This window comes from Chrysochloris asiatica, unplaced genomic scaffold (assembly GCF_000296735.1).
Source record: "Chrysochloris asiatica unplaced genomic scaffold, ChrAsi1.0 scaffold00271, whole genome shotgun sequence".
In the NCBI taxonomy this organism is placed as follows: Eukaryota; Metazoa; Chordata; class Mammalia; order Afrosoricida; family Chrysochloridae; genus Chrysochloris; species Chrysochloris asiatica.
This window is the reverse complement of record NW_006408789.1, coordinates 1,022,906-1,034,035: the sequence shown is the minus strand read 5'-3', so window position 1 is coordinate 1,034,035 and position 11,130 is coordinate 1,022,906. Positions and strand designations below refer to the sequence as shown.

The 11,130-nt window shown below is 45.6% G+C and overlaps 1 protein-coding gene across 1 annotated transcript in view; it reads right to left on the bottom strand.

Annotated features, from left to right (window-relative positions):
• The window catches only part of AKAP12 (A kinase (PRKA) anchor protein 12), a 113,814-nt gene extending 104,945 nt beyond the window's left edge, over nucleotides 1-8,869 (bottom strand). The window contains 1 exon segment of the mRNA XM_006874356.1: nucleotides 8,717-8,869. Coding sequence (XP_006874418.1) covers nucleotides 8,717-8,869 — 153 coding nt within the window.
• Between the last annotated feature and the right edge of the window lie 2,261 nt (nucleotides 8,870-11,130).

Genomic DNA, 11,130 nt, shown 5'->3' with positions numbered 1-11,130 from the left:
AGGCTTTTACTTATTAGCAGGGAGAAGAAAAGATGAGGCTCTTGGTGTGCACCACACTGTAGGATCAGACTGAACTGCAAACCACAAGGTCATCAGTTCAAACCCACCTCCTCAGAAACCCTGTACAGGGTCGCTGTGAATTGGCACTTAACAATAATTGCTGTGGCACTGTAGGATAAGCACTGGACTGCTAACCCTACTAACCACAAGGTCAGCAACACAAACCCAGTAGCCACTCACGGAAACTCTATACAGAATCACTATGAGTTGGAACCGAATGGACGGTACACAATTTTTATATCCATGTATAAGCATAAAGTTTTTGGAAGACTATACAAACAGCCACCAAGATTGGTTTAAAATGACTGCCAAGAGTGAGCACCCTGGGGTGAGATGGGGGGGTTGGTGGGACACTTTCACTTTTTCCCCTATTCTACAAATGAAGGTTCTCAACCAGTAAGGTTTTTTAAAAGATAAAAATTAAATGAACCCTGTTACACAAAGCTTTGAATTAAGAAAAAAAAAATCACTGCAATAAGGCTTTTTATGATTCAAAACAGATGACATCAGACTTTGAGAACCGTGAAAATGGAATCATGTTCAGGTGAAGAAGCAGGAAGGTATGTGTAATTAAATTTTATTACCGATTACTAATGGCTTCACCCAACATTTTCATTAAGAGTGGAGAGCACCTAATGACAAAGCCAGAGAATGAAGACAGCCACAAAAATGCTAGCCTCAGGGCTTCTGTAGTAAGGAGCCCTGTTTGGTGCAGTGGTTAAAGCGCTCAGCTGCAAATCAAAAGGCTGAGGGATCTGCAGCCACAGAAACCCTAGGGGGAAAGGGGGACATTCTCCTGTCCTTTAGGGCCACTCTGAGTTGGCACTGACTGGCCAACGGTGGGTTTGGTTTGGGTATATTCTCTAGTAAAATGGCAATTTGCAGGGCAATGGCTCAGAATCTAAATTTGTTGTTGTGAAGTGCTGTCGAGTCAGTTCCGACCCATAGCAACCCTGTATAGGGTTTTCAAGGAGCAGCTGATGAGCCTGAACTTCCAACCTTACATTCCAGTGCATTAACCCACAGCGCCACACAAGGACTCCCCGAATCTAAATAGACAAGTCTAATAACTATAGTTGGGGTCCTGATGTGCGATGTAGGATAAGCACTAGACTGCTAACCGAAAGGTTGACAGTTCAAACCTGCCAGCTGATTCGTGGAAATCCTATGCAGCATGTTGATGAGTCAGAACTGACTTGATGGCATTTAGCAATGTAATAACCATAAGAAATTCTGGTGATGCAAATGGTTAAGCGCTCAACTGTGCAGAAGCGTTGAAGGTTCAAATTCACTCAGGGAGAAAGACGTGGCAATCCGTAAAGATGACAACCTAAAACACCCTATGGAACAAGTTCTACTCTGTCATATAAGGTCGCTATGAGCCAAAACTGATTCAACAGTACCCAACGACAACTGTCAGGATAGATATTTAAAGGACTTGTTGACAAATAACATACACATCTATTTAAACAGAGTATTCCTCTCTTCCTCCAGATTTCCTCCCCCAGATTTTTCTACTACATGCATTTTAAATGAACTTAATTTATACTAAACTGAATTTCTTCCTTTACATTTTTAGCTTATAACCTAAAAAAATGGGTTCAAGGATATTTGGTCTTATTTTTTCAACACATGAAAGTATTGAATACATTTTTCTCCGACAGTGAAGGCTGTACGTAAGTTATAATTCCTCATTTTAAGAATGATCACAGTATGTAAGATTTATGAAGACCAAGGACGAGCTCCATTCAGCTTGGTGTCACTTTTATCGGCAATTCTAAAAACACCAAATGTGCATTAAAGCTGATGAAAGAAAGAGAAATCACTCATAGTAACATTTAAAGCAAAACATTTTCTTTCTATTTTATTGAACAATCTTTATATATAGTAGTTTAAAGTCATAAGCGCATGTTATGTGCTGTGAAGTCAGTTCCGACTCACAGCGTACCTGTAGTACAAGGTTTCCAATGCTGTAAATCTTCATGGGAGCAGAAAGCCTCATCTTTCTCCCACAGAACAGGTGGTAGTTTCGAACTGCTGACCCTGAGGTTAGCAGCCCAATTTGTAGCCAGAGCTCCCCAAAGTGAACTCATAGATACTCACCTGAGGCTTGTACCTCAGTGAGTTCTAGAAGTCTCACACATCTGACCTGTTACCACTGAGCCAATTACAATCCATAGCCACTCAATAGGAGGATAGAGAACTAACTGGCCCATAGGCTTTCCAAGGCTGTGATCCGTCCGAGTTGGTGGCACACCACCACCACCCTTCCTAGGGAGTCCCAGTATGGGGCTGTAGGAAGTCATTGGATACTAACCCAAAAGTCAGTGGCTCCAACCTGCCAGCCGCTCCTTGGAAACCCTACACAGGGCCACTGTGAGTTGGAACTGGCTCCACGGCAGGTAACAAGAGCAGGAATCTTTCTGGGAAGGAGTCCGGGTGGTAAAGTGGTTCAAGTGCTCAGCCGCTAACCAGAATGTGGTGGTTCAAACCCACCAGCCCCTCCAGGGGAGGAAGATGTGGTAGCTGGAGTCCGTAAAGATTAAGCTTGGGAACCCTATGGGCAGTTTCATTCTGTCTTTTAGGGTAACAGTCAGAATCGTAGAAGCTGTTGTTTTGTTCTGGTTTTGACGGCCGTATGTCTCTTCTCTGGAGTGGCTGGTGTGTTTGATCATTGACTTTTCAGTTAGCAACGCTGGACTAAAAAGAAGGTGTCCAGTCCTCTGAGGCTATCCTAGATGACCATCCACACCCACCCCCTGTTCCAATCCGAGAGGAGCCTTGGTGGCGCTTTGACTCAGGTGTTGGGCTGCTAACCACAAGGCTAGTGGTTCAAACCTACCAGCTGCTCTACAGGAAAGAGTTACAGGTTCGTAAACACTGTAGAGAATGTCTGAGGGTCAGAATCCACTTGATGGTGGTGATCTGCTTTTTGGTTTGGTTTTTTAATCAGAAAGCAGCATCCTTTGCCATCAGGAAAAATACACACAAACATGCCTCTCAGACAAAAGGAGCCCTGGTGGTCCTGTGAGTTTCGACACTCAGCTGGTAACTTTCAGACTGACACTATGAATCCACCAAGCAGTTAGTTCTGAGGGAGTAAAACGTGGCAATCTGCTGCCATAAAGATTTGTTGTTGTTAAGTGCTAGCGAGTTATATGTTACATAGGGTTTCCAAGGAGCAGTTGGGGGGGTTTGCACCGCTGACCTTTGTGGGTCAAACAAACCTTTCGGTCCATTCGCCACACCGGGATCCCAATCATACAGGTTAAAGCCTAGAAACACCCTATGGGATAAGTCTATTTATTCTGTCACACAAGGTCGCTAGGAGTCAAAAATAGAATTTATGGGATAAGCACTGTACTGCTAACTGTGACGTCAGTGGTTCAAATTCACTAAGCCTGGCGCTGTGGGTTAATGTACCGACTGCAAAGCTGTTTGAACTGTAAGGTCGGCAGTTCAAGCTCACCAGGCACTCCTCGGAAACCCTGAACAGGGTCACTATGGGTCAGATCGACAGCACTTAACAACAATTCCTGGGACACCTATAAAGAGTCGTTAGGAGTCCTGGTGTGGCACTGTAGGACAAGCACTGAACCCCAAGTCAGTCTGAATCACTAGGCCAGCAGTTCAAGTTCACCAGCCATTCCTCAGAAACCCTAAACAGGGTCGCTAGGAGCTGGAACCAACTTGACGGCACTTAATAGGCAATTAACATCAACAACAACAACAACACTTAACAGCACAACACAGCAAGTATTAACCAACGTATGATTCTCTCCTGTTTTTTATTGCTGTTGCTGGGTGTCATGGAGTCAGTTCTCACTCTCAGCAACCCTGTACAGTGTTTCCAAAGAGTGGCTGGTGAGTTTGAACAGCCAACCTTGTGGTTCAAACCAGCCTTGCAGTCCAGTGCTTTATTCCACAGCACTGAATCAGGACTGGCTGGTCCATTTAGTATAAAAAGGAGAAAAGGGGACGACCTCGCCATTTTAAGGTCATCTTCACTCTCATTCCTACTGTAATCTGAGGGCAAGGGAGAGAAGACATACATCTGGATTGAGTCATCTGGATGACTCTGGTTTTAACACACAAAAGGCAAAGATACACGTGCATCTAAAATCAGACAATGGAGTCTCCTGTCTGAGTAAATTTTGATCATTCATAGCTCTTGTAACCAAATGGAGCTACTGAATGAAGGACTGCCACATTGATTGTTCCATTTCCAGCTCTGAAATCATTGATTACAGCAGAAAACACAGAAAGGGTCATCCAGGGAGATTCTGAGTGAACTATCAGTTCAGTCTAGAGGGTCACCCCACCATATGTTGCCACCTGAAAACACGCTCAAAGCCAAAATGATAAAACGAAATGATGGAGGAACAAAGTGAGGCTTTCGGTAAGCTCCTCTTCTGCTCACTGAAGTGGTCAACATAGCCAAAACCTCAAAATTAAACCTAGCAAATAGCTAAGTGATTTCCCCATACACACACACCAAAATCTTTGGCATATGAAAGATTATAAAAAACTGCCTTGAAGCTGGAGTTTTTTGCTTTACTGAAATATACAACGGATAATACCATGACTTCAGCTTCAGTGCATCTAAATCTTAAGAAATCAAAAGCTTGTGGACTCTCCATTTGACCTGTTAGGAATGATAATCCAATTAGTATCCCTCTTTTTGAGATGTAGATACTTGGTGAATAGCTGATAACGAAAATTAGCAAGAAAAAAGGAAAATAAACCAAATTGCTAAGAGGGCAACATGCATAATATAAACATCATTCAGAAAGAAAACAAACAACCAACCTGCTTACAGACTTTATGATCAACATTCTACCCAAGAAGGATGTATTAAAACAAACTTCCCCCAAAAGGCCAGACCCAATCCAGAAAGATCAAGATGGCAATTTCTAATCCAATGTATGAAGCTTTTACTTCAGCTACTTGAACTTGATATATGTTTTTCTCAAATTAAAGGCAATTCAAAACTACAATGCTAACAAATCATAGGAATGTTACACAGAAACAGAAACCAAATTCACAAACCTGACTTTTTTGCCAAAAAAACCCATGTGGTTAATAAACCAAGCAAACAGACTTAAGTCACTATACTACCTGAACCCATCATGATAAGAAGGTTGAGGGTTAAATTGTTTTCTTTTTTTAAAAAAGATGGGTCAAGGTTGATTCCGATTTGATAGTCTCCAATCAAAAGGAGACTCTGGTAGTGTAGTGGTTACCAATTGGGCTGTGAACCGCAAGGTCAGCAGTTTGAAACGACCAGCTGCTCCACAGGTGAAATACGAGGTTTTCTGCTCTCATAAAGATTTAAAGACTCAGAAACCCTGTTCAGGGTTCCTATGGGTTGGAACCGACTCAATGGCCAATAACAACAATCAAAATTAGTGGAGTTCTGGTGTGACGCTGTGGGTTAATGCGCCAGACTGAAAAGCTGTTAGAACTGCAAGGTTGGCACTTCAAGCTCACCAGCTTCTCCTCAGAAACTCTATACAGGGTCGCTATGGGTCGGAACCAACTTAATGGCACTTCAAAACAACAGTCAAAACCAGAGTCCTGGTATGGTGCCGGAGGATAAGCACTCAATCACAAGGTGGGTCTGAACTTCAGGGTCGGTGGTTCAAACTCACTAGATGCTCCTTATAAACCTACAGCATCACTATGAGCTGGAACCAACTTGATGGCATTTAAACAACCACAGTCCAAACCAGACAGCCAATAGTATTCCTTCCTATATTTCCACAAATATTTATTGAGGGCTTATTGTATGTGCAAGGAGCCCTGGTGTAGTGATATAGGATAAAGTCAGTGGTTCAAATCTATCTGCCACTCCTCGGAAACCCTATACAGGGTCGCCATGCGTGTGAACAACTCAACACTTCACACCATTATGTACAAGACATTCTGTCACACGTGTGCAAAAACCAAACCAGTCAGCCTGCCCTAGTAGAGTGCCTTGACACCAGCCCCGAAGGCACTTTTAGTGAGGGAGTCAAGGAACCCATAAATGTGGGAGCCTTGGGGAAAAGCCCAAGGTACTTTGAAAACCTGGAGTGGAAGAAGACTATCTAGAGGTCAGGAATCGGAGTTTGTTGTGAAGTGCCATTGAGTCAATTCCGACCCAGAGCAACCCTGTTTAGGGTTTCCAAGGAGCAGCTGGTGAGCTCGAACTGCCAACCTTGCAGTTCAAACGGCTTTGCAGTCTGGCGCATTAACCCACAGCGCCACACTGGGACTCTAAGTGGAGTGAAAGTTACATGCTGAGTCATTCTTAATTGGAGAGCCCTTCTGAAACAACTGAGGTCTTTAAAACCTGAGTCATAATTTCTGCTTATATAATGAAATTACAAACAGCACATTTTCCAAGGATACATGTAAGCGTATTGATTTCTCTCTAAAGTGATAACTGGGCAACATGCCCACCAGGTTCAATGAGATTCTGGACATCATTTAAATGCCTAGAACAAGTAGCCTGGCTTTTTTAAGATGGCGGTGAGTTGGACCAATAAAACTATAGAAAAAGGATAAAGAAAAGAGGATGGAAGGAATGTTTTAACACAAAAGGACTCAGATCTACTGGAAATGGAAATAAATGCCATATTCAAGGGTGATCAGTCAGTAAGAAGGGGGGGTAGTAAAAGTCAATGGGGAGAAAACATGTTCCTCAACTGTTTTAAAATTAAACCTTAAAATGACTTCCACCTCTGGCTATAGTTATTTTGATACTAGTTGGCATCAAAAAGGGAACAATTACCCAGGGACAAAGCTCAGAAGGCAGGGAGAGATAAGAAAGGAGGTTGAAGGGAAATGGTAAACACAGGGAGAAAGAGGGAGAGTGTGGTTTACATTGTGGGGTTTACCTTAGTGTCGGGAAATAAAATGTGTGTATGAATCATTGAATGGAAAACCACTTTGTTCTGTACACTTACACCTAAATCACAATTAAAAAAAACACAAACGAAAACAAAAATGATGTTCAGTAATACTAAAATATTAGTCCTCAGAAAGCTTAGGCACAATTAGCACATAATACATATATGGCACTACAGGTTAATATATTGGACAGCAATTCCAACCCATAGCGACCCTGCAACCCTGTATAGGGTTTAAACTCACCAACTGCTCCTCAGAAAACCTATATAGGGTCACTATGAGTCCGAGGAGTCCTGTTGTGGTGCTGTGGGTTAATGCGCCAGACTGCAAAGCCGTTTGAACTGCAAGGTGGGTGGGTGGTTCAGGCTCACCAGTCACTCCTCGGAAACCCTATATAGGGTTGCTATGGGTCAGAACTGACTCGATGGCACTTAACAACATGAGTCTGAACCGACTTGGCAGCACTTAACACCAAAGGAGCTATAGGATAAGCACTGGACTGGTAACCACAAGGTTGGTGGTTCAACCCCACGAGCTGCTCCTTTGGAAACCTTGGAAAATAGAGTTGCTTTCGGTTGGAACTGGAAACAACTCGACAGCACTTAACCTACAGTCTGGGGACCAAGGATCTTATGAGTAGTTATGTATTAAACGCTGGACGCAAACTATATTATTAAAGATGTGTCTCAGCCCAAATTAGACTAAGGCAGGTAAAGAGGTCAAGGGAATGAAGTCATGTGAAGTGTGCCTACATTTCAGGGTTTTATTATTTTTTTGGGGGGGGTAGGGTCACACTGGAAAAATCTCTCCTGAGATTATTTTTGTTGTTGTTAAGTGCCAAAGCAGGTGGGGAGACGCCCTGTTTCATAAACACACACGCTGGAAAACAGATCTAAAATACAACGATCACGCCAAGTCACAACACTGGGGGCTGCAGTGGCCCAGAATCAGTTAATAGTCAGCCTTAGAGATTTAGGACTATTAACATGCGGCATATTTCTAGGCTGTGTCCGACTCCGTACCGCCTCCATAGAAAAGACAACACGGAATGCTTGCTTATGCCTCTGACCACATCCTTCGAGAACTTCTAACAACGACTCCAGTATTTGTTTATCCAACTGAGTCCAAAGACAACGAACTGAACCAAAGGGTGGACGCTGACTTGTTTGCGAAACCTGTCACTGCTTTTGAACCGGCGGCGTCCACGCAGGTTTGCTTCAACTGCTCGCGGGCCACACCACACGCTGTCTGCATCACGAAGGAGGTGTCTGCTCGCTCAGCTGCCGCAGGAGGACGACTGGGTACCAACCTGGTCACTCCTAGCACAGCTGGCACCTAGGGTAGGGCGCGGCGAGGGAATCCGAGTGGCCCCAGCCCACCGCTCACTTTCTACCTCCCTAATGAAAGGATAATGGGTGGGTGGGGGGCGATCCTCTAGCTACCGGGCCCTGGGGTCGTTCTCCACGGGCTGCCCCACGCAGCCCGGCTGAATCAGGCTGGGTCGCTCTCACAGGAAGAGTGTGCAGAAAGGCTTGTCGGTGGGCAGGGACGGATTTTATGACTGCGGATGGCTCAGTCACCGCCCCTGGGGACCCACGACAAAGATGAAAGCCCCCTGGCGCACAAGACTCAGAAAAGCCCAGAAAGAGGGGTCTGTGCGCCCAAGTTGGCAGCTGAGCTGGCCAAGGCGTGAAGTTCTCGCTGGAGAAAATCAGGGAAACCCCCGCCCCAACCCCAGGGCAGGTGGCCCGCACGCCGGTACCTTTGTAGTGGATTCCGCGACTGGGTCCCCCGCCGCGCCCGGCGCCTCCTCCGCCGAGTGGCCGCCTCCGCTGGACTCGGGCTCAGCCAGCGGCGCGCTCCCCGCCTCGGGCTGCTCCGGGCTGCGCTGCTCGCTGGAGCTACCGGCGCCCATGGCTTCTCGGTGTTTCTCCCGCTTCCAGCCGCCTGGTTACGCCTCCCTGGAATCGTAGGGACGAGCAAGGAGACTTGCACCAGGCGAGGTCCCACGCGCGTCTTCCTCTCCTTCCTGCTTCCTCCAGCGCGCCGGGACTGCGAATGAAGGAGACGCGCTCGCGGCAAACTCCTTAAAAGAAAAGAAAAAAAAAAAGCCACCTCGTAGCCTCCTCCCCTCCCCTTGTTTTTCCCTCGCCTCATCACATGAGCGCAGCCCCAGACACGCCTTGCAGCAGCGTCTCCCTAGGCTGCTAGGACTCGAGGCGCAGCGACGACGCGCTCCAGCCGAGGTCCCGGGGCAGCCCACCCCGACCTCACCCACCCCCACCCCCGGGCGCCTTCGCCCTCATAAAAGGGAACCAGGGCCGCGGGAATGAGCAAGGGTTGCAGAAGGTGAGGGGTAGGGGGAGGGCCTGGAAAGAAGGAGAGCAGAAAGCCTCCCGGGGACATTGGATTCACTGGCTTTTATTAAATGATTGATAACTCAAGACGCTTCTGCTGCAGCCGCCTTCCAGCTAGCTCCGAAGCGAACCCAAATCCCCATTTGTTTTCCTTCACATTGTGTTTTGACTCTCAACATTTGGTCCAAACGCCGCATTCTCAGGAGAAAAGCCAGCGTTCCTGGAGTCCTCCGGAGGTTGACCATATTAGGGCACCTCCCTTGGCCGGAGCTGGGAGCGGAGAGGTTAATGCAGACAGACCATGCAGGAGGTGAGCCCCAAGCTCTCCCTTCGTCCGGAACAAGTGATGTCAGCCGATGCCATCAGCAAGACTAGCCGCCTTCTTTCCTTGGGGAACGTGGGGAAATGAGGCCGTTACCGGAAATGTCCCTGTAGTAGAAGCTAGAGGTTACCAACCAGGCCACTCCTGCCTCGTGTGATGCTGAAAACTGATCTTTGAGCTCTGATTTTCTATCAGTATTTGTCAGCAAATGGAGGCTTTCAAGTCTCAGTCTTAAGTGGCTTGCGTTTTGCCCCATCATGAATGTAATATTTATTATATGAACTTAACAGACCGCCAATAAACATTTTTAGCTGGATTATTTAGTACACAGTAAGAAGGTGGCTTAGTCCAAAAGACGAAAACAATACGAGTTTACCTGGTCATTAAGTGCCTTGGTTTTTCACAGGTATTTGGACTCACTCACTAACAATGAAGAAGAACCTTTTGGAATGCCAAATAAATATCCCATACAAGTAGACAACATATGCAATAGTAAAACACTGGAATATTTTGTATCTAATTAATTGTCAGTATTATAATAGCACTTTGAGAATCGTAGATTTATTATCCAGCATAAACTTGCTGAATTTACTATAATTACTTGAAGTTACACACAAAGAATTACACGAAGTCCAATTTCTCAGGATTTTATCCCTTAGAAAGCAGCAAATTTCCACAATGCATGGTTTTAGAGATTTGTAAGTATTTCACCCATTTTGACTTAAATTTTGACTATTCTAGAACTTTTGGGGGTCCTGTTGTTGCTTTGTAGGCTAAGCACTGGGCTTAAAGCACTAACCACAAACTTAGTGCTTTAAACTCACCAGCTGCTCCTTGGAAGCCCTATACAGGGTCAGGGGTGGATAAGTAAGAACTGGCTCACTGGCTTGTAACAAGAAATATTTGAGGTCTTTGCACCAGGCCCTGTCCAAAGCAGTTTATGTGTATTTAATCCTTACAACAGCCCAAAGGAGAAGGTAGTCCTGGTGGCACAGTGGTTTAGTAATCGACTGCTAATCAGAAGATCAACAGTTCAAACCCACCAGCCTCTCCACAAGAGAAAGATGTGTCAATCTGCTTCCATAAAGATTACAGCCTTGGAAAACATACGGGACAGTTCTGGTGTGGTGCTGTAGGATAAGCACTGGACCGCAAGGTCGGTTTGAACTTTAAGGTCAGCGGTTCAAACCCACCAGCTGCTCCTTGGTTGCTGTAAGTTGGAACCGACTCAACAACACTTAAGGAGCTCTGGAAGCGTAGTGGTTACGAATTGGGCTGTGAACCGTGAGGTCAGCAGTTTGAAACTGCCAGCTGTTCCACGGGAGAAAGATGAGGCTTTCTGCTCCCAGTAAAGATTTACAGCCTTGTAAATCCTGTACAGGGTCACTATGAGTCACAACTGACTCCACGGCACACAACAACAACAGCACTTAACAACATCAATGTTCTGAGTCAAAATTGACCTGATGGCAATGAGCTTGGGTGTTTTGGTTTTGT